This window comes from Aethina tumida, chromosome 6, assembly GCF_024364675.1.
Source record: "Aethina tumida isolate Nest 87 chromosome 6, icAetTumi1.1, whole genome shotgun sequence".
In the NCBI taxonomy this organism is placed as follows: Eukaryota; Metazoa; Arthropoda; class Insecta; order Coleoptera; family Nitidulidae; genus Aethina; species Aethina tumida.
The window spans coordinates 11130449-11153641 of NC_065440.1; the positions used below are offsets into that span (position 1 = coordinate 11130449).

Sequence of the window (23193 nt, forward strand, 5' to 3'; positions counted from 1 at the left end):
AGTATTTCAGCTCCATATAATAAAGATAATATGTATATTTAAATATATAATATATTATAATTCATATTTTAGCCTTTACAATAGGATATTTTATTTTATAAAGCTGTGATTGTTGTGCAGATGACAATAAATGCTACAGATTATTATTATTGGTATTTGTATCCCAATATAAGGTAAAAATGATTTAAAAAAGAACTATTCAATGTTAAATTATCTTTATATTTCAGATTATTCACCAAGGTGATATTACGTGAACTTAGTCTAATAGTTTTAGATTTATTTTCTTATGATTTATGTAGTTTATTAAATTAAATTACTAATAGGATTGATTAACAATCAGTTGTTAATTACTATATTAATTGTTGTTGCTTACAAAATTTAAGTAATATTATTACATTAATACTTTTTACTTTCAAAGCCACTCAAACATGTTTTAATTTACATACATTCTTCATTAACATGTTCGTTATATATAAGTGTACATCAAGCAAATAATAAACATTAATGTATTACAAATAAGTTTCCAACTGATTTGACTTTATAAATGTTAACGTTATATTAAGATATTAAACCCTGTGATAAATTATCATTTAGAAGTCTATCACAGATTAATAACTCAATACATACAACTGATACATTATTCATTGACAACTATTATCAAACAGATGATTATTCAAAGTAGTGGTTACGATCCCTTAAATATATACCGTCGAAATTAATTTCTATTTATTTTTGATTGTTAAAAAATCCACATGTTTAATAAACCCTAAATAACGAGTCGTCCCACATTACGCGCGAACACGAGAACTTCGTGCGCGTTCGGGTACCCTTCGCATTTAATCGGATGATACTTTATTGCAATGATATCACACCTATGTGTATTTCCAGTTTAAATTATTTGACAAAATGAAATAAAAGTAACAAATATTTATTACACATTTATAATTATTTATTATTTTAACAAGTATTTAATATTATCTAAGATTATTAATTGATACTCATAAATAAAAGAATACAGGGTGACTCACTTAACTTTTTCGTTAGAAGTTAGGCAATTCCCAGTTGTGTTTCGATTCCAACTATGATATGGACCCTGTTAAATGAATGAACGAATGAATTCCAAGCGATTACGGGGCGCAAACCCGCCCGGAGGTAACCACCGCCGGCGACGGTGACGCAGAGAATCCCCCGGAAAGTAGGTCGACCTTCGGGCACGGTCGCCAGACTGTCAGATAATCATGCCGCTCGCTCTCGGGAATTTCCTGCGACGGCCGCAGTCGCTTGAGCTCCTTCGCCGAGTCGCGTGCGGTTTCACGTCGAAAGTCAGTGGTCCAGTGAGGGATATTCGCACGATGGGTTGTTCCCAGTCGAAGATCGACATCACCACCGAGAAAAGCAGTAAGTGTTGCCGTCGTTCCTGCTGCGTCGGGGAAGCGCGGCACTTTCAAATGTTGATTTGTTGCTGTTCAACAAGTTGGGATTTAAAGTGCGTGGTTGCGAAACGAGCGTGTGTCTATTTGGGTTGGACACACTTTCGTTTTCGTCGTACCTGACGGGTCGACAAGGTTGAAAGCGTGTCGAAATTTCGGTGCGAGTGTTCTTGATTTTTGTTGTTAAATTCACAGTGGTGATTCAGTTGTGTAATTCCCAGACGAGTTTCGATTCCGACTAATGCCTCACATTTTAATATTGGTTATTATTTATGGACCCACGCTTAATAACTTAATAATTAAACAATGGTAGGGGAGCTGAGGCGTGCCTCTAGCCAATGAGATAACTCCAAATACCATCACAAAAGAACATTACTGATTCTTCAGTTTCAAAAACTACTTAATCGTCTTTTTTTCTGATGAATTCAGTTGTGGAAAGGCTTTTAAATACTTCATTTCTCTTCAATATGATGTGACATTAAATAAATGTGTATTTCCAGTTTTAATTACTTGACAAAATGAATAATAATAACATTTTAAAAGTAACTAATATCTATTACACATTTATAAGTATTATAAATTTGTTATTTTAAACAAGTATTTAATATTAACTATTAAAACTATTAATTAATACTCATAAATAAAACAATATAGAGTGACTCATATAACTTTTTCGTTAGAAAAACAAAATAAAATATTGGCTTTATTTAAGAACCTAAACGTTGTTGACACAATTTCTTAACATTACTCATTGTTAAATTGTTAAATAAGTATGAAAGTGAATCATTATTAGGATATTATTTTTAGAACAATACATATTTAGATGTGTTTGTTTAAAAACAGCAACCAACAATAAATTGTGATATGGAAATATTAAATTACAAACAAACAAACTAACACAAATGATAATTGATTTTTATTTATCACTTACAAATAGTAAAATAGTTAATATTAATTACTTAGTATATTGTTTGTAAAGGTAAATTAATCGTTTTTTAAATAACAAATATTTGAAGCATATTTCTAATTAGTGTAAAACTTATTTATTATTTTTTAAATATTATCTAATCTTATTAATTAAATATGGTGATTCATATAATTTATTCATATGAAGTTTTTGGAGAATGGAAAAAGGTATTGATTTGAAACTTGTTCACCAATTATTAATTGACTTGAACTACTTTTATTATTACTTAAGTTCGATTTTGTGTATCTTAAACTATCAACAACTTTGATTATTATCAATTGCCACTTATAAACACACGTAAACTGTATCTGTATTATTCTAATAATAAATAAGTATCTGTCATTTAATAAATTTAATAATATTCTAAATTTAAAAATGATTTTTATAGAAAAAAGTATATAAATAATAATTAAATTTATTTTATCATCCGATTATAACAACATTTCATATAATTAATATTAATATTCAGTTTGTTTAAAAAATGATGTAATTTAACATTTTTTCACAAATTATTATTAATTGTTACTTACAAAAAAACATAAATTGTATGTATATTAATTTAATTATAGCTCAATTTTGTGTCAATGTAACACTTTAATAATATTTTAAATTTATATCAATATTATTAATTTATTTATTTTTCACATCAAAAAAAATGATTTCTATATAATAAAAGTATAAAAACTAAGAAAAGGGGATAAAAATAATATAAAAGGATTTTAGTAACTAATGAATTGTGTGTCGATGTAACACTTTAATAATATTTTAAATTTATATCAATATTATTAATTTATTTATTTTTCACATTAAAAAAATAATTTCTATACAATAAAATTATAAAAACTAATGAAATAATATAAAAGAATTTTATTAATTAATGAATTGTGGTTATTATAATAAGATATATGTAATTTAATATTCTGTTATCATGTGCTGCTTATGAACAAATATAAATTAACATATATATTATAAAAACCTTAAGTATATTAATTAAATTTTGTGTCAACGTAACACACATTTTAGTAATTAATAAACAATCGTTACATTTATAAATATATGTTCACTTCAAAAACAATTAAAGATATTTTGTTAAAAATATTTTATGCAATTTCATATAAATAATATTATATGATTTTAGTTCTTAATTATCAAATACTTCATGTTGTTGAATTAATAATGAATTGTTTTCATTACATTATGTTAAGTAAATTTATTTTATCGTCACAATTATAAATATTCAAACAATATTATGTGCATTCTAAAAAAATAATTTTAATAGTTTTTAAACAGATATCATGTAATATTAATATTTAATAAGTTTACTAATTACGGTTCATAAATAAAAATCAATATGAATTTATATCAGTCTGTTTAAGAATTAATGTAATTATCATAAATTATTATCAGTTGCTGCCTTTAATCAGACAAAAAATGCCTGGTTAAAGGCATTTTCTGATAATAGTTTAGTTTTGCGTTTATTTAACATTTTATCATTATTTAAATTTAAATAAACGTTAATTTATTAATCAAGTGAATATTAAAATAAGATTTTTATATGTTAAAATTTAATGGATATTAATATAACTGTGTATTATGGGTTGCCTAACGTCAATATAAAACCAAGTTGCGTGGATATGAGTTTTAAATGAATTCAACCTAAAATGTCAAACAGAAAATCAATTCCCCAAATATTCAGTATTTTTTTATGCAAATCAATACCTCACAACTTTAATAATAAAAGTACTGCCGACGATGTTAGGCAAAGGGTGCTCAGGTATTATTTAAAGAACGTCACTTTCTATTTCATTTCAGTGGTATTGATCCACACTAAAATACTAACTCGTAAACATGTTTAGTTCTATGTACGTCTTCACGCGAATCAACTGGAAATATTTATTTTCAGCGTCCAACGATGAGGACGAGTACGTCGAGAAGGTGCTGTGCAAGGAGGGCGACCTGCAGGACAACGAGATGAAGACCTATGACATGCTCGAGGATGCAAAGGTACATATATAAATGCAATGACTTCCAAAACACTAAAGCAAACCGTTGCCGTAGGTCCTACTGGTGAAACAGAAGGGAAAGATAAGCGCCATCGGCCCCAAATGCACCCACTACGGCGCTCCGCTTGTGAACGGCGCCCTGGGCGACGGACGCGTCCGTTGCCAGTGGCACGGCGCCTGCTTCAACATCCTGACCGGCGACATCGAGGACTTCCCCGGCCTCGACAGTCTGCCCTGTCATCAGGTCACCGTCGACGGCAGCGGCAACGTGAAGGTGCGGGCCAAGCGTACCGAACTGACCAACCTCAAACGGTTGAACGCAATGGTGGGCCGGGACGGCTGCGAGAAGCGGAAAATCGTGGTCATAGGCGGCGGACCGTCGGGCGGCACCTGCGTCGAGAACCTGAGGATGAACGGGTTCAAGGGTGAGATCACGTTGGTGTGCAGGGAGGACGCGTTGCCCTACGACCGGGTGAAGGTTAGCAAGGCTATGGACTTCGAGTTGGACAAGAACCAGTACCGAGATGACCAGTTTTACAGTGAAAAAGGTCAGTACTAAACGGAGCAACTGATTGGTACGACCTAACGTTGTGATTTTTTAGGCATAAACGTGATTAAGGGCGTCTCTGCCACGGCAGTGAACACTTGCCAGAAGAAAGTCACGCTGGAGGACAACCGGGTGTTGGACTACGACAGGCTCTACATCGCAACCGGCTGCAAACCTTACAAGCCAGATATCCCGGGCAAAGACCTCAACAATATATTCGTCCTGAGAGACTATGCGGATTCGAAGAGTTGTTTGGCGGCCCTCGCCGAAGACAAAGAGGTGGTAGTACTAGGGTCCAGCTTCATTGCCTTAGAAGCGGCCAATTACTGCCAGAACAAGGTGGCCAAAACTACTGTGGTAATGCGAGGAGAGGTACCTTTCGCCCACTTTTTGGGTGAACGTGTCGGTGCCGCCGTCAAGAAGTTGTTTGAGGAGAAAGGCATCTTGTTCCAAACCAAAAGTGGCCTAAAAAAATGCAATGGTGACTGTAACAACAACGTGACATCGGTGGAGCTTGTTGACGGTACCATTTTAAAGGCTGACGTGGTAATTATGGGCACTGGAAGTACTTATTACACCGACTTCCTGAAAGGATCTGGCATTGAAATGCGACCAGATGGTAAACAATTAACTAATTTTGTGTGAATGTTCAGTAAATAATCCTTTGTAGGTACAATCGAGTGTAACGAGAAGCTTCAGACGAACATACCGGATGTGTTCGTGGGCGGCGACATCGCTTACGCCCCAGTTTGGTCGTACGGCAATAACAAATCAGCAATTGGTCATTATCCTTTGGCCCAGTACCACGGGAAAATAGCCGCCTTAAATTTGCTGGGTATAGACACTCCTTTAAAATCTGTACCCTTCTTCTGGACCATGTTGTATGGAAAAGGAATCAGGTTCATACTTTAAACACCACAATCCGAACAAAATATAAACCAACCTTGTCATTTACAGATACGCTGGCCACGGAAAGTTCAACTTCATCCACTACGAAGGCGACGTGGAAGGTTTCAAGTTCGTGGCGTATTATCTGCAGTGTGAAGAAGTTGTCGCAGTCGCCTCCATGGGTATGGACCCGGTGGTTTCCCAGTTTGCTGAGCTGTTGGCCCAGGGTCAAAAACTTACAAAGGACGAGCTCGTGAACCAGGAACCACTCACTTGGACGCAACGAATCAAATCCAAAGCATAATTTTTAATATATTTATTTATTTATACTCACAGTAATTGCAACTGCACTTGTTTATATATCGAAAATTGTTGTACACGTAAACAATGGTGGATCAGATGTTGTGATAATAATATTGTTTTTTAAATACTTGTATTTTTGTATACTTTTTTGTACAGTCTTATTTTATTGTTGATGCAGTATTTTATTTTGTTGTCAGTATTACATTTTTGTATAACAGGGTTTATTAAATAAATATTTCACATGAGATTCTGGTATCACTAACTTTTGAGCTTATGTTATGCTTATACATAATTAACACTTACTAATTATAAATTTGGACATTTAATTTATTTGAATGAAACTACATACTAGACAGATCAAAATTATTAAAAACGTATCAACAAAATTATTCAAAAAATGGCATTTTCAAATTATATTCCATTCCACTCACAACCAAAAAAATGATACAACTTAAAACTACGGTGTCGCAGGTATCAACATGATTAAAGACATGTTTGCCATGGCAGTGCATACGTGTCATAATAAAGTAACGTTGAAGAACAACAGGGTGTTGGACTACGACAAGCTCTTCATCGCAACCGGCTGCAAACCCTACAAACCGGACATTCCGGGCAAAGACCTCAACAATATATTCGTCCTGAGAGACTACACGGATTCGAAGAGTTGTTTGGCGGCCCTCGCCGAAGACAAAGAGGTGGTAGTACTAGGGTCCAGCTTCATTGCCTTAGAAGCGGCCAATTACTGCCAGAACAAGGTGGCCAAAACTACTGTGGTAATGAGAGGAGAGGTACCTTTCGCCCACTTTTTGGGTGAACGTGTCGGTGCCGCCATCAAGAAGTTGTTTGAGGAGAAAGGCATCTTGTTCCAAACCAAAAGTGGTCTGAAAAAATGCAATGGCGACTGCAACAACAACGTGACATCGGTGGAGCTTGTTGACGGTACCATTTTAAAGGCTGACGTGGTAATTATGGGCACTGGAAGTACTTATTACACCGACTTCCTGAAAGAATCTGGCATTGAAATGCGACCAGATGGTAAACAATTAACTAATTTTGTGTGAATGTTCAGTAAATAATCCTTTGTAGGTACAATCGAGTGTAACGAGAAGCTTCAGACGAACATACCGGATGTGTTCGTGGGCGGCGACATCGCTTACGCCCCAGTTTGGTCGTACGGCAATAACAAATCAGCAATTGGTCATTATCCTTTGGCCCAGTACCAAGGGAAAATAGCCGCCTTAAATTTGCTGGGTATAGACACTCCTTTAAAATCTGTACCCTTCTTCTGGACCATGTTGTATGGAAAAGGAATCAGGTTCATACTTTAAACACCACAATCCGAACAAAATATAAACCAACCTTGTCATTTACAGATACGCTGGCCACGGAAAGTTCAACTTCATCCACTACGAAGGCGACGTGGAAGGTTTCAAGTTCGTGGCGTATTATCTGCAGTGTGAAGAAGTTGTCGCAGTCGCCTCCATGGGTATGGACCCGGTGGTTTCCCAGTTTGCTGAGCTGTTGGCCCAGGGTCAAAAACTTACAAAGGAGGAGCTCGTGAACCAGGAACCACTCACTTGGACGCAACGAATCAAATCCAAAGCATAATTTTTAATATATTTATTTATTTATACTCACAGTAATTGCAACTGCACTTGTTAATATATCGAAAATTGCTGTACACGTAAACAATGGTGGATCAGATGTTGTGATAATAATATTGTTTTTTAAATACTTGTATTTTTGTATACTTTTTTGTACAGTCTTATTTTATTGTTGACGCAGTATTTTATTTTGTTGTCAGTATTACATTTTTGTATAACAGGGTTTATTAAATAAATATTTCACATGAGATTCTGGTATCACTAACTTTTGAGCTTATGTTATGCTTATACATAATTAACACTTACTAATTATAAATTTGGACATTTAATTTATTTGAATGAAACTACATACTAGACAGATCAAAATTATTAAAAACGTATCAACAAAATTATTCAAAAAATGGCATTTTCAAATTATATTCCATTCCACTCACAACCAAAAAAATGATACAACTTAAAACTATGGTGTCGCAGGTATCAACATGATTAAAGACATGTTTGCCATGGCAGTGCATACGTGTCATAATAAAGTAACGTTGAAGAACAACAGGGTGTTGGACTACGACAAGCTCTTCATCGCAACCGGCTGCAAACCCTACAAACCGGACATTCCGGGCAAAGACCTCAACAATATAGTCGTCCTGAGAGACTATGGGGATTCGAAGAGTTGTTTGGCGGCCCTCGCCGAAGACAAAGAGGTGGTAGTACTAGGGTTCAGCTTCATTGTCTTAGAAGCGGCCAATTTTTGCCAGAACAAGGTGGCCAAAACTACTGTGGTAATGAGAGGAGAGGTACCTTTCGCCCACTTTTTGGGTGAACGTGTCGGTGCCGCCGTCAAGAAGTTGTTTGAGGAGAAAGGCATCTTGTTCCAAACCAAAAGTGGCCTGAAAAAATGCAATGGCGACTGCAACAACAACGTGACATCGGTGGAGCTTGTTAACGGTACCATTTTAAAGGCTGACGTGGTAATTATGGGCACTGGAAGTACTTATTACACCGACTTCCTGCGAGGATCTGCCATTAAAATGCAACCAGATAGTAAACAATTAACTAATTTTGTGTGGAGGCTCAGTAAATAATCTTTTGTAGGTACAATCGAGTGTAACGAGAAGCTTCAGACGAACATACCGGATGTGTTCGTGGGCGGCGACATCGCTTACGCCCCAGTTTGGTCGTACGGCAATAACAAATCAGCAATTGGTCATTATCCTTTGGCCCAGTACCACGGGAAAATAGCTGCCTTAAATTTGTTGGGTATAGACACTCTTTTAAAATCTGCACCCTTCTATCAGTACTATTTTATTGTTGATGCAGTATATTATTTTGTTGCCAGTACTGTATTTTTATGTTTATTAAATAAATATCTAATATGATTTTGTATGGTATTATTAATTTTTAAAGTCAGGTTAACTTGTCATTTATTAATCAAGTTATGAAAATTAATACGTCACACTAGACAAATCAAAATTGTTAAAAACGTACTATCAAAATTATTCTCAAAAATGGCAAGTTTGGACAAGTCGTTTGAAAAATTCCTGAAAATCTTCCGTGCCACTCACAAACACTGGCCAGATAATAAAATTGAAGAAAAAGGAGCTATCTTGTGGAGCATAATGTCGGACAGTAAAAAATCAATCTGGGACAAGTCGAAAAATATCAAAACAGTTAAGGTCAAACGTGGCAGACCTAAGTTGAAAACTCAGAGGGTTTCCAGAAAAGCTGACATTCAAGACAAAGAATTTGTGACCTTCATTAAAACAAGATATATGTAGAATTTTATTTTTTCATGTTTTTTGTTAATAGTCCGAATGTGAGTGTATAAGAATTGATAATAAAAATCTCAGTACTTTTAATGGTTGTTTTATTTTAAATGAAATAAATTATTGTTATAAAATGTTAATCTAATATGAGGTATAAGGGGGATTCCCGAATATGTTATACAAATATTGGTAAAAACGTATGGCTCTGTCATTAGGATTAACTCCAAGTGTTAAGTTTGTTCCAATATTCATGTAGGTGAGATCTGATGACATATTTGATGATCTTGCTGGCTTCCAAATGACATTATCCAACAGGGAGACCTTTTCTGGAGTAGGCGTACTAAAAAGACATAAACACGGTGCTAAAACATTAACTTAAGTTGTGTGTTAACTATTCTTACCCGAATTTAGCGAAATTCGTCCACATCGTGGTCATCCTTTGAATAGTTCTTTGGTCTGATGCATTAATGTTGGTTTCGTTGCCTTTGAACAGATATCGTAGCTCCTCAGCGTGACCAACACCTAAAGAAGGAGTGTTAGAAGTTTAATTAATCAGTTTTAGTTACGTACCCGGCATTGTCCTGTTGGAGGTGGTACCCAAGACGCCTTGGTAGGAGAAGACATAGAAGTATACTGGCGTTAACATTGATTGAAGGCGGACTGTTTCTGTGATTGGTCTATTAAACTGATCGTCACTGATGAACTAAACAAATAATATGGTGTTTAATTGAGACAATTTAATAATATTGAGTTGATGAATTAACCTGTGCTAGTTTTGAGCTGCTGGACAGAATAAGATCGAGTCCGAAGTAACGGAATTTAATAATATTACCCACTAACCACTTGGCAAAACCGGATTTTATGTTCATGTCGTCAGGTACTAAGTTGGATGGTTGAAAATCGTATTTTGCCAGTAATAACTTCAGCAAATCTACAAATTAAATGTTTAAGGCTTGAGATTATTGTGTTAGCTTTTAAGGTTACCTGGTATGGCAGAAGCAGAGACAGCTTCTTCTGAATTGTAACCTATAATCATTGGAACCTTGTGGAAGCCGCCATTTTTCAACAACTCGTGACTTTTACTTGAAAAGAAGGCACCTTCGTGATCTGGTTCCATAACTGGTCCATAGGGAAGGCCGTTCAAAGGGTTCCTGGTACCCACAACGTATAAATAAGTAGCAGAAGACGAATTATGTAGCTGTTCCACAGTCATTTGCTTTAATCCGTTTATCAAAGTTGTGGAGTTGGTTGTGTCAACCCTCAACCTTCTACCTAAATTGAAAGCCGTGTCTTTTGCATCTCTGGTCAAACCCCACGAACAAAGACTAGTACCGCTTTCCATGATGGCCCCCTGGAATAAGCCTAAACCAACAATATGATTAACTAGTAAATAATTGTCGTACCTCTGGTCAGGTTCGACTGAGTCAAATACGAAACGGAGGCGCTTCCGGCACTTTCGCCCCATATCGTCACTTTGTGTGGGTCACCTCCGAATTTTGCTATGTTGCTTTGCACCCACTTCAACGCCAGCACCTGGTCTTTGAGTCCGGCGTTTCCGGGCGCCACCAAGTCGTCCGTGCTCACAAATCCCAACAGTCCCAGACGGTAATTGAACGAAACGAAGAGCACGTCCTTTTCCAGGGTCCAAGCTGGATTATTGGTGCCATCACCATTTATAAAGGCGCCTCCGTAGATCCAAACCATGACGGGCAAATTGGCGGTGAGGCTCGGCGTGAAGACGTTGATGAAAAGACAGTCTTCGGAGCCGGTTCCGTCCGATTGGACGCAGGAACTTCCGTAGTTTGTGGCGTTTAGGGTGTTGGTCCATGGGGATTTTGGTACTGGTGGCTGGAATTTAAGGTTGTTACAAAAATGTTGTTGTTGAGTGAAGGTATGGGTTTACCTCGAAACGTAAGTTACCAACTGGAGGTTCTGCATAAGGTATTCCTTTGAAGGAGAGTACTGTTAGGTTAGGGTTGACGACAGTGTGTGATCCAAGAACTGGTCCAGTTGTAGTTTGTACAATTGGTGCCTAGAAAATATTAGATTATTATTGCTAAAAGAAATCACCCTTGGATGGCTTTACTCCTTACATGGGTCTGCAAGTGAACTCCGAGGAGGAGATTAAGGAAGACAGACACTAACGGAAGCAGCATTTTGTTTTACAACGCAATATTGTAAAACATTGTCAATTTATACAATTACAGGTTTAGATAAAGAAATAATTCGCAATTTTTTCCGGTCTATAAAAACTTTCGACTAAATAATTTACATTCTAAGTAAAGCGATAAATCATTTAAAGTGTGTGTAATCGGATATTCAAATGAACCTATGCTTGGAAATTACTTTAAATTTGACTGTAAATTATACCTTTTAGGTACTTACTAACGACAGGTGGAATTTTACATGAATTTTTGTACGTTGAAACTGCAAATAATTATTCAACATAATGGTGACTTACGCCAACAATTGCGTGTTGCTTTGTGTTTTATAAATACCACTTAGATAACAGATTAATTATTAATAAGTTTGGTGGTTAAAATCTCCCATTTACTTTCAAATTTGTTATACAAAACTTTATAGAAACAGAGACGGCTTTTTCTGAACTTGGAACCTTGTGGAAGCCGCCATTTTGACCGAAATGACTACTACTTGAGAAAAAGGCACCTTCTTGATCTGGTTCAATAACTGGTCTATGTGGAAGACCACTCAAAGGGTTCTTTGTACCAATAGGATATAAATAAATACCAGAAGAAGAATTAGGAAGACCTTTCGCTCCAGTTAATTGCCAGTAGGATCTTAGGAAGTTTGGTAGTTAAAACTTTATATATTTTTGCAAACTTTATTCAAATTATACAATCTAGTATGTAGTATAAGGAGGATTTCCGAACTTATTATACAAATCTTGATAGAAACGTACATCTTTTTCATTTGGATTAACTCTAAGTGCTAAGCTAACTCCAATGTTCAAGTACTTGAGATCTGATGAAGCGTTTGACGCTCTTGCAGGTTCCCAAATCACATTATCAAACAGTGAGTCCTCTTTTGGAGTTGGCGTCCTAAAAAAATATTAACAATATATAAAACTGTCAATGAAAATTAAGTTTCAGCTATTTATACCCAAATTTAGCAAAATTCGTCCACATAGTGGTCATCCTCTGAATAGTTCTTTGGTCTGATGCATTAATGTTGGTTTCGTTACCTTTGAACAGATATCGTAGTTCCTCAGCGTGTCCAACTCCTAAAAAAACCTTCTGTAAAGATTTTAATTAATTATTTTGTTTACATACCGGGCATGGTTCTGTTTGAAGTGGTACCCAAGACGCCTTGGTAGGAGAAAACTTAGAAGTAAACTGGGGTGAATATTGATTGAAGGCGGACGGTTTCTGTGATTAGTCGAACAAATTGATCATCACTGATGAACTGAATAAATAATATGTTGTTTAAATTAAAACAATTTGATAATATTGAAGTAGTAAGCTAACTTGTGCTAGTTTTGTGTCGCTGGATAGAACAAGGTCAAGTCCGAAGTAACGGAATTTAATAGTATTGCTCACTAACCATTTAACAGAACCTGATTCTATATTCATGTCGTCTGGTACTAGATTGGCTGGCTCAAAGTGGTATTTTATCAGTAACAGCTTCAGCAAATCTACAAATTAATGTTGCAAACTTAAGATTACCATTCTAGATGTTGAAGGTACCTGTTATGGCAGAAACAGAAACAGCTTCTTCTGAATTACACCCAATAATCATTGGAACCTTGTGGAAGCCACCATTTTGTAACAACTCGTGACTTTTACTTGAAAAGAAGGTACCTTCGTGGTCTGGTTCTATAACTGGTCCATATGGAAGTCCGCTCAAAGGGTTCCTGGTACCAATAGTGTATAAATAAATAGCAGAAGAAGAATTTTGAAGACCTTGCACTCCAATTTGCTTCAATCCGCTTATCAATGGTGTGGAGTTGATTGTGTCAATCTTTAATTTCTTTCCAAGAGCAAAAACTGTTTCCTTAGCATCTCGGGTCAAACTTCAAGAACGGAGGTTAGTACTATTTTTCTTAATTGGTTGATGTAATAATTCTACACAACACAATGTTTAAGTGCCAAAAAATGAATTTATATACGTCGAAACTACAAATAATTCTCCAACATAATGGTGACTTACGCTAATAATTGCCACTAGGATAATAGATTAATTTTAGGAATTTTGGTAGTTAAAACTTAATATATTTTTGCAAACTTTATTCAAATTATACAATCTAGTATGTAGTATAAGGAGGATTTCCGAACTTATTATACAAATCTTGATAGAAACGTACATCTTTTTCATTTGGATTAACTCCAAGTGCTAAGCTAACTCCAATGTTCAAGTACTTGAGATCTGATGAAGCGTTTGACGCTCTTGCAGGTTCCCAAATCACATTATCAAACAGTGAGTCCTCTTTTGGAGTTGGCGTCCTAAAAAAATATTAACAGTATATAAAAATGTCAAAGAAAATTAAGTTTTAACTATTTTTACCCATATTTAGCAAAATTCGTCCACATAGTGGTCATCCTCTGAATAGTTCTTTGGTCTGATGCATTAATGTTGGTTTCGTTGCCTTTGAACAGATATCGTAGTTCCTCAGCGTGTCCAACACCTAAAAAAACCTTCAGTAAAGATTTTAATTACTTATTTTGCTTACATACCGGGCATGGTTCTGTTTGAAGTGGTACCCAAGACGCCTTGGTAGGAGAAAACGTAGAAGTAAACTGGGGTGAATGCTGATTGAAGGCGGACTGTTTTCGTGTCTGGTCGAACAAACTCATCATCACTGATGAACCAAATAAATAATATATTGTTTAAATTAAAACAATTTGATAATATTAATTTAGTAAACTAACCTGTGCTAGTTTTGTGTCGCTGGATAGAACAAGGTTAAGTCCGAAGTAACGGAATTTAATAGTATTGCCCACTCACCATTTAACGGAACCTGATTCTATATTCATGTCGTCTGGTACTAGATTGGCTGGCTCAAAGTCGTATTTTATCAGTAACAGCTTCAGCAAATCTACAAATTAATGTTGCAAACTTAAGATTACCATACTAGATGTTAAAGATACCTGGTATGGCAGAAGCAGATACAGCTTCTTCTGAATTATACCCAATAATCATTGGAACCTTGTGGAAGCCACCATTTTGTAACAACTCGTGACTTTTACTTGAAAAGAAGGCACCTTCGTGGTCTGGTTCTATAACTGGTCCATATGGAAGTCCGCTCAAAGGGTTCCTGGTACCAATAGTGTATAAATAAATAGCAGAAGAAGAATTTTGAAGACCTCGCAATCCAATTTGCTTCAATCCGCTTATCAATGGTGTGGAGTTGATTGTGTCAATCTTTAATTTCTTTCCAAGAGCAAAAACTGTTTCCCTAGCATCTTGGGTCAAACCTCAAGAACGGAGGCTAGTACTATTTTTCTTAATTGGTTGATGTAATAATTCTACACAACACAATGTTTAAGTGCCAAAAAATGAATTTATATACGTCGAAACTGCAAATAATTCTTCAACATAATGGTGACTTACGCTAATAATTGCCACTAGGATAATAGATTAATCTTAGGAAGTTTGGTAGTTAAAACTTTATATATTTTTGCAAACTTTATTCAAATTATACAATCTAGTATGTAGTATAAGGAGGATTTCCGAATTTATTATACAAATCTTGATAGAAACGTACATCTTTTTCATTTGGATTAACTCCAAGTGCTAAGCTAACTCCAATGTTCAAGTACTTGACATCTGATGAAGCGTTTGACCCTCTTGCAGGTTTCCAAATAACATTATCAAACAGTGAGTCCTCTTTTGGAGTTGGCGTCCTAAAAAAATATTAACAGTAAAAAATAAAAATGTTAAAGAAAATTAAGTTTCAACTATTTTTACCCATATTTAGCAAAATTCGTCCACATAGTGGTCATCCTCTGAATAGTTCTTTGGTCTGATGCATTAATGTTGGTTACGTTGCCTTTGAACAGATATTGTAGTTCCTCAGCGTGTCCAACTCCTAAAAAAAACCATCTGTAAAGATTTTAATTAATTATTTTGTTTACATACCGGGCATGGTTCTATTTGAAGTGGTACCCAAGACGCCTTGGTAAGAGAAAACGTAGAAGTAAACTGAGGTGAATGCTGATTGAAGACGGACGGTTTCCGCAAATGGTCGAACAAACTGATTATCACTGATGAACTAAATAAATAATATGTTGTTTAAATTAAAACAATTTGATAATATTGAAGTAGTAAGCTAACCTGTGCTAGTTTTGTGTCGCTGGATAGAACAAGGTCAAGTCCGAAGTAACGGAATTTAATAGTATTGCCCACTAACCATTTAACGGAACCTGATTCTATATTTATGTCGTCTGGTACTAGATTGGCTGGCTCAAAGTCATATTTTATCAGTAACAGCTTCAGCAAATCTACAAATTAATGTTGCAAACTTAAGATTACCATATTAGATGTTAAAGATACCTGGTATGGCAGAAGCAGATACAGCTTCTTCTGAATTATACCCAATAATCATTGGAACCTTGTGGAAGCCACCATTTTTCAACAACTCGTGACTGTTACTTGAAAAGAAGGCACTTTCGTGGTCTAGTTCTATAACTGGTCCATATGGAAGTCCGCTCAAAGGGTTCCTGGTACCAATAGTGTATAAATAAATAGCAGAAGAAGAATTTTGAAGACCTTGCACTCCAATTTGCTTCAATCCGCTTATCAATGGTGTGGAGTTGATTGTGTCAATCTTTAATTTCTTTCCAAGAGCAAAAACTGTTTCCTTAGCATCTCGGGTCAAACTTCAAGAACGGAGGTTAGTACTATTTTTCTTAATTGGTTGATGTAATAATTCTACACAACACAATGTTTAAGTGCCAAAAAATGAATTTATATACGTCGAAACTACAAATAATTCTTCAATATAATGGTGACTTATGCCAATAATTGCCACTAGGATAATAGATTAATTTTAGGAAGTTTGGTAGTTAAAACTTTATATATTTTTGCAAACTTTATTCAAATTATACAATCTAGTATGTAGTATAAGGAGGATTTCCAAATTTGTTATACAAATCTTGATAGAAACGTACATCTTTTTCATTTGGATTAACTCCAAGTGCTAAGCTAACTCCAATGTTCAAGTACTTGAGATCTGATGAAGCGTTTGACCCTCTTACAGGTTCCCAAATCACATTATCAAACAGTGAGTCCTCTTTTGGAGTTGGCGTCCTAAAAAAATATTAACAGTATATAAAAATGACAAAGAAAATTAAGTTTTAACTATTTTTACCCATATTTAGCAAAATTCGTCCACATAGTGGTCATCCTCTGAATAGTTCTTTGGTCTGATGCATTAATGTTGGTTTCGTTGCCTTTGAACAGATATCGTAGTTCCTCAGCGTGTCCAACACCTAAAAAAACCTTATGTAAAGATTTTAATTACTTATTTTGCTTACATACCGGGCATGGTTCTGTTTGAAGTGGTACCCAAGACGCCTTGGTAGGAGAAAACGTAGAAGTAAACTGGGGTGAATGCTGATTGAAGACGGACGGTTTCCGTGATTGGTCGAACAAACTGATCATCACTGATGAACTAAATATATAATATGTTGTTCAAATTAAAACAATTTGATAATATTGAAGTAGTAAGCTAACCTGTGCTAGTTTTGTGTCGCTGGATAGAACAAGGTCAAGTCCGAAGTAACGGAATTTAATAGTATTGCCCACTAACCATTTAACTGAACCTGATTCTATATTCATGTCGTCTGGTACTAGATTGGCTGGCTCAAAGTCGTATTTTATCAGTAACAGCTTCAGCAAATCTACAAATTAATGTTGCAAACTTAAGATTACCATACTAGATGTTAAAGATACCTGGTATGGCAGAAGCAGATACAGCTTCTTCTGAATTATACCCAATAATCATTGGAACCTTGTGGAAGCCACCATTTTGCAACAACTCGTGACTTTTACTTGAAAAGAAGGCACCTTCGTGGTCTGGTTCCATAACTGGTCCATATGGAAGTCCGCTCAAAGGGTTCCTTGTACCAATAGTGTATAAATAAATAGCAGAAGAAGAATTATGAAGACCTTGCACTCCAATTTGCTTCAATCCATTTATCAATGTTGTGGAGTTGGTTGTGTCAATCTTTAATCTCTTTCCAAGAGCGAAAACTGTTGCCCTTGCATCCCTGGTCAAACCCCAAGAGCAAAGACTTGAGCCACTTTCCATAATCGCTCCCTGGAACAAACCTACCCAACAATTGTGTTGACATGTTAAACAAATGTGATACCTCTAGTTAGATTCGATTGTGTCAGATACGAAACGGAAGCGCTTCCAGCACTTTCACCCCAAATCGTGATTTTCTGAGGGTCACCTCCGAATTTGGCGATGTTACTTTGCACCCACTTCAACGCCAACACCTGGTCTTTGAGACCGGCGTTTCCGGGCGCCACCAAGTCCTCCGTGCTCACAAATCCCAATATGCCAATGCGATAGTTGAACGACACGAACACCACGTCTTTTTCCAGGACGTAAGACGGGTCATTTATGCCGTCACCGTTTATAAATGCGCCTCCGTAAACCCAAACCATGACGGGCAAGTTACCATCAAGTTTAGGGGTGAAGACGTTGAGGTAGAGGCAGTCCTCGTTACCCGACCCGTCTTCTTGGATGCATGAACTGCCGTAGTCTGTGGCTTTTAGTGTGTCGTTCCACGGAGATTTCGCCACTGGAGGCTGAAATTTGAGGTTGCTTCAAAGATATAATTGTTGAGAGAACGCAAGAGTCTACCTCGAAACGTAGGTTACCAACTGGTGGTTCTGCGTAAGGTATTCCTTTGAAGGAGAGCACCGTTAGGTTGGGGTTGATGACAGTGGGTGATCCGAGGACTGGTCCAGTTGAAGTTTGCACAATTGGAGGCTAAAAATATAGAGTTAGAAGAAATTACCACATGTTCATCATAATTTCTAACCTCACTTTGTGAGTTAACTCCAATAAAGGAGGCAACAAACATACACACCAGCAAGACTTGCATTTTCTTTAAAGAATATCCCACAAACCATGACATTTTATAATATTACTGGTTTAGATAAGGAAACAATCAATTTTTCCATCCTATTAATTCCACTAACTAATCTAACATACTAATCAGAGTAATTAAAAAGTTAATGTGAGAGTAATCGTAAACTCAGATGAACCATTACTCACATTTTACCACAAATTATATCCTTTTAGGTATTTATTAACAACCGTGGAATGAATTTATGTACCTTGAATCTATAAATAATTAATTGTATTAGATAATAATAACTTAAGCTTCTTTGTGTGACTTGATTTATTTTAAAAAATGCAACTTAGATAAGAGTTTAATATTAGGAAATTTCCTAAATGATCTAATTGACAACATGAGTAAGCAAATCCATCTTTTGTTGTTAGTTAGAAGATTGAATGAGTATGGACGACCATTTTGTTAACTTTTAAGAGTTTTACCAATAAAATTGTGTCTAAAATTAAAGGGTTACTTCAAAGACAATAAGTTATGGTGATGTTGACAATTAAAACCTTGTATTTATTAACAAAAGTTTATTTATTTAATTTATACATAAAATAATCAGCTTAATATGAAGTATAAGGTGGATTTCCATATTCATTGTACAAATCTTGATAGAAACGAATAGCTTCATCATTAGGATTAACTCCAAGAGTTAAGTTCACGTCAATGTTCAAGTACTTAAGACCTGATGAAGCATTTGACGTTCTTGCAGGTTCCCAAATCACATTATCAAACAATGAGTCTTCTTCCGGAGTTGGAGTCCTAAAAAACATTAACAGGTCATTAAAATGTCAAGATAAATATGGGGTTTTATCTATTTTTACCCAAATTTAGCAAAATTGGTCCACATTGTGGTCATCCTCTGAATGGTTCTTTGATCTGATGAATCAATGTTGGTTTCATTACTTTTAAATAAGTATCGTAGTTCCTCAGCGTGACCAACACCTAGAAAAACCCTCAATAAAGGTGTTAATTAATGTTTTCCTTACATACCGGTCATGGTTCTGTTTGAGGTGGTACCCAAGACACCTTTGTAGGAGAAAACGTAGAAGTAAACTGGGGTGAATGCTGATTGAAGACGGACGGTTTCCCTAATTGGTCGAACAAACTGATCATCACTGATGAACTAAATCAATAATATGTTGTTTATATTATTATAAAATAATTTGATAATATTATTTGATAATTGTTTAGTAATATTGAATTAATGGTTAACCTGCGCCAGTTTTTCGTCGCTGGACACAATAAGGTCTAGTCCAAAGTAATGGGATTTGATGATGTTGCCCACTGTCCATTTAACAAGAGATGATTGTATATTCATGTCGTCAGGTACTAAATTGGCTGGCTGGAAATCGTACTTCACCAACAACAACTTCAGCAAAGCTACAAATTAATTGTTACAAATTTAAGATTACCATGATTGCATTTACAATTACGTGATATGGTGGAAGCAGAAACAGCTTCTTCTGAATTGTATCCAATAATCATTGGAACCTTGAGGAAGCCACCGTTTTTCAATAACTCGTGACTTTTACTAGAAAAGAAGGCCCCTTCGTGGTCTGGCTCCATAACTGGACCATACGGGAGACCGTTCAAAGGATTCCTGGTACCGATAACGTACGAATAAATAGTAGAAGAAGCATTTTGCAGCTTTTTGGCATCCACTTGCTTCAACCCGTTTATCAACGTTGTGGAGTTTGTCGTGTAAACGTTCAACAGCATCCCGACTTCGAAAGCAGTCTCCCTCGCATCCCTGGTCAAGCCCCAAGAGCAAAGACTGGTACCACTTTCCATAATCGCCCCCTGGAACAAACCTACACGAACATAGTGCTTAGAATTCAATAAAAATGTTACCTCTAGTCAGATTCGATTGGGTTAAATAAGAAACAGAAGCACTTCCGGCACTCTCACCCCAAATCGTCACGTTGCGGGGGTTGCCACCGAATTTTGGGATGTTGCTTTGCACCCACTTCAACGCCAGCGTCTGGTCTTTGAGGCCCGCGTTTCCGGGCGCCGCCAAGTCTTCCGTGCTCACGAATCCCAGGACACCCAGTCGGTAGTTGAACGAAACAAAAATGACTCCCTTTTCCAGAATGTAAGCGGGATTGTCGTTGCCATTGCCACCTACAAAGGCACCGCCGTAAATCCAAACCATAACGGGTAAATTACCATCAAGTTTCGGTGTGAAGATGTTGATGTAGAGGCAGTCCTCAGAACCCGAACCGTCTTCTTGGATGCACCAACTTCCGTAGTCTGTGGCATTCAGGGTGGTGTTCCATGGGGACTTGGCCACTGGTGGCTGAAATTTTAGGTCGTTTCAAACATGTCGTAGTTGAGTGAAGGGATGGGTGTACCTCAAAACGTAAGTTACCAACTGGAGGTTCTGCGTAAGGTATTCCTTTGAAGGAGAGCACTGTTAGGTTGGAGTTGATGACTGTGTTTGATCCCTGAACTGGTCCAGAAGAAGTGTTTACAATTGGTGGCTGGAAAATATAAAATTATTAATCGAAAATCAAACCAGGATTGTTTCTTTACATCTGCCATTGAGTAAACTTCTAATAGGAGGCTTAAGTAAGTGAACACTATTGGAGTCTTCATTATGTCCAATTTACACAGTTACACAAATACAAATAATCCACAAATTTTTTCCACCTATAAATACTTCCGATCAGTTAATTTATATTCAAAATAAAACCATAAATCATTTATTGTCTCCCTGATAGGAAATTCAAATGATCTCCATGGAAATTGGCCAAAATTTTGTCGTATTGATAACTTTTAGACAGTTATTAGCGGAAGGTTTACACGACAAGGAATTTTCTGTACATTGCAACTATGAATATTTATTCAAGATAATGGTGTCACACTTCCAATTGCCTATTAGTTTATTTTTTTCAAACTGCAACTTAGATAAGAGATTCATAGTAGGAAATTTTCGCAATTTGCTAATTTAAAACATATAATTATTCCTAAATATTCCGACAATTTGTTTCTAACAATGTAGTACCATTTGGTTAAATTCCTTGCTTCCAATTAGAGATTGGAGTATTACATTGTGGATTATGTCTAAAACTAAAAGTGTACTTTCAACGTCAATCAATTAATCTATTTAGTAAGCAAGTTGTCACAAAAATACACTTTAATGTTCTGGTTCCATAATGTGACCTTTGAAAGGGTTCCTTGCACCTACATCATATAAATAAATGTCCCGTTTGTTCAACCTATTTTATGAATATTGTGTTATGCTTTATTATTAATGTATTGAAAATGTTAATTTGAGACTTGGTAATTAAAATTTAATATTTATTAGCAATGGTTTATTTTATCTACATAAACCATCAGTTTCATACGGAATATAAGGTGGATTTCTGTAGTTACTGTACAATTTGCTCCAATTTGCTTCAATCCTCTTATCAATGTTGTGGAGTTGTGACAATCTTTAATCTCCTTTCAAAAGCGAAAACTGTCTCCATAGCACCTCAAACCTTAAGAACAAAGACTGGTACCACTTTTGCCAATTGGTTCCTAGAATAAACCCACACAATAACAAGGTAAGAGATTAATATTAGGAAGTTTGGTAGTTAACTTAAATTTCAGCTATTTTTACCCAAATATAGCAAAATTCTTGGACACACTTAATAGTTCTTTGATCTGATGCATTAATGTTGGTTTCATTGCTTTTGAACAGATGTCGTAGTTCTTCAGAGAGTACAACTTCTAAAACAACCTTCTGTATAGATTTTAATTACTTATTTTGTTGACATACCGGGCATGGTCCTGTTTGAAATGGTACCCAAGACGCCTTGGTAGGAGTGAACGTAGAAGTAAACTGGAGTTAAAGCTTATTGAAGACGAATTGGTCATCACTGATGAACTAAATAAATAATATGTTGTCTAAATCAAAACAATTTAACCATTTAACAGAAGCTGATTTTATATTCATGTCGTCTGGTGCTAGATTGGCAGACTCAAAGTCGTATTTTATCAGTAACAGCTTCAGCAAATCTACAAATTAATGTGGCAAACTTAAGATTACCATCCTAGATGCTAAAGGTACCTGGTATGGCAGAAGCAGATGCAGCTTCTTCTGAATTATACCCAATAATCCTTGGAACCTTGTGGAGTCAACCATTTTGCAACAACTCGTGACTTTTACTTGAAAAGAAGGCACCTTCGTTGTCCGGTTCCATAACTGGTTCATATGGAAGTCTACTCAAAGGGTTCCTTGTACATATAGTGTATAAATAAATAGCATAAGAAGAATTATGTAACCCTTCTACTCCAATTTTCTTCAATTCACTTATCAATGTTGTGGAGTTGTGTCAATCTTTAATCTCCTTCCCAAAGCAAAATCTGTTTCTATAGCATCTCCGTACAAACCTCAAGTACAAAGACTAGTATCACTTTCTTCAATTGGTTCCTGAAATAAACCCACACAACACAATGTCTTAGTGCCAAAAAATGAATTTATACATCATGCTAGATGTTAAAGATAACTAATATGGCAGAAGTAGGTAAGATTCTTCTAAATTATAACCAATAATCATTGGAACCTTGTGGAAGCCACCATTTTGCAACAACTCGAAACTTTTACTTGAA

The 23193-nt window shown here is 35.8% G+C and overlaps 4 protein-coding genes across 8 annotated transcripts; 1 reads left to right on the plus strand and 3 right to left on the minus strand.

Moving 5' to 3' along the window:
- Positions 1 to 1039: 1039 nt before the first annotated feature.
- Positions 1040 to 9595, plus strand: LOC109604447 (apoptosis-inducing factor 3). Of its 5 annotated transcripts, none has more exons than XM_049969197.1 (6): positions 1045 to 1398; positions 4301 to 4401; positions 4456 to 4948; positions 5003 to 5566; positions 7225 to 7453; positions 7512 to 7990. In XM_049969197.1, exons 1-6 carry the CDS (start codon positions 1239 to 1241, stop codon positions 7744 to 7746), a joined length of 1782 nt encoding a protein of 593 aa, XP_049825154.1. In that variant the 5' UTR covers positions 1045 to 1238; the 3' UTR covers positions 7747 to 7990. The 5 variants fall into 5 exon arrangements, with proteins under 5 accessions (XP_049825156.1, XP_049825154.1, XP_049825153.1 ...); XM_049969196.1 differs by lacking the exon at positions 7225 to 7453 and adding an exon at positions 5618 to 5846 and having other exon boundaries at positions 1049 to 1398; XM_049969195.1 differs by lacking the exons at positions 7225 to 7453; positions 7512 to 7990 and adding exons at positions 5618 to 5846; positions 5905 to 6379 and having other exon boundaries at positions 1052 to 1398.
- LOC109607146 (juvenile hormone esterase) lies at positions 9587 to 18613 on the minus strand. Its single transcript, XM_049969200.1, has 9 exons — positions 18514 to 18613; positions 18333 to 18461; positions 17833 to 18277; positions 17472 to 17791; positions 10487 to 10544; positions 10267 to 10433; positions 10073 to 10205; positions 9904 to 10024; positions 9587 to 9842 (listed from the first exon to the last, which is right to left on the minus strand). The coding sequence occupies exons 1-9, from the start codon at positions 18607 to 18609 to the stop codon at positions 9644 to 9646; spliced, it is 1668 nt and encodes a 555-aa protein (XP_049825157.1). The 5' UTR covers positions 18610 to 18613; the 3' UTR covers positions 9587 to 9643.
- Positions 13718 to 14272, minus strand: LOC109604446 (uncharacterized). Its single transcript, XM_049969241.1, has 3 exons — positions 14194 to 14272; positions 14024 to 14144; positions 13718 to 13962 (listed from the first exon to the last, which is right to left on the minus strand). The coding sequence occupies exons 1-3, from the start codon at positions 14198 to 14200 to the stop codon at positions 13764 to 13766; spliced, it is 327 nt and encodes a 108-aa protein (XP_049825198.1). The 5' UTR covers positions 14201 to 14272; the 3' UTR covers positions 13718 to 13763.
- Positions 18614 to 19124: 511 nt separating the features above from the next.
- Positions 19125 to 21280, minus strand: LOC109607150 (juvenile hormone esterase-like). The gene is made up of 8 exons (XM_020023675.2): positions 21130 to 21280; positions 20949 to 21077; positions 20449 to 20893; positions 20031 to 20408; positions 19811 to 19977; positions 19588 to 19720; positions 19419 to 19539; positions 19125 to 19356 (listed from the first exon to the last, which is right to left on the minus strand). The coding sequence occupies exons 1-8, from the start codon at positions 21190 to 21192 to the stop codon at positions 19158 to 19160; spliced, it is 1635 nt and encodes a 544-aa protein (XP_019879234.2). The 5' UTR covers positions 21193 to 21280; the 3' UTR covers positions 19125 to 19157.
- Positions 21281 to 23193: the final 1913 nt, after the last annotated feature.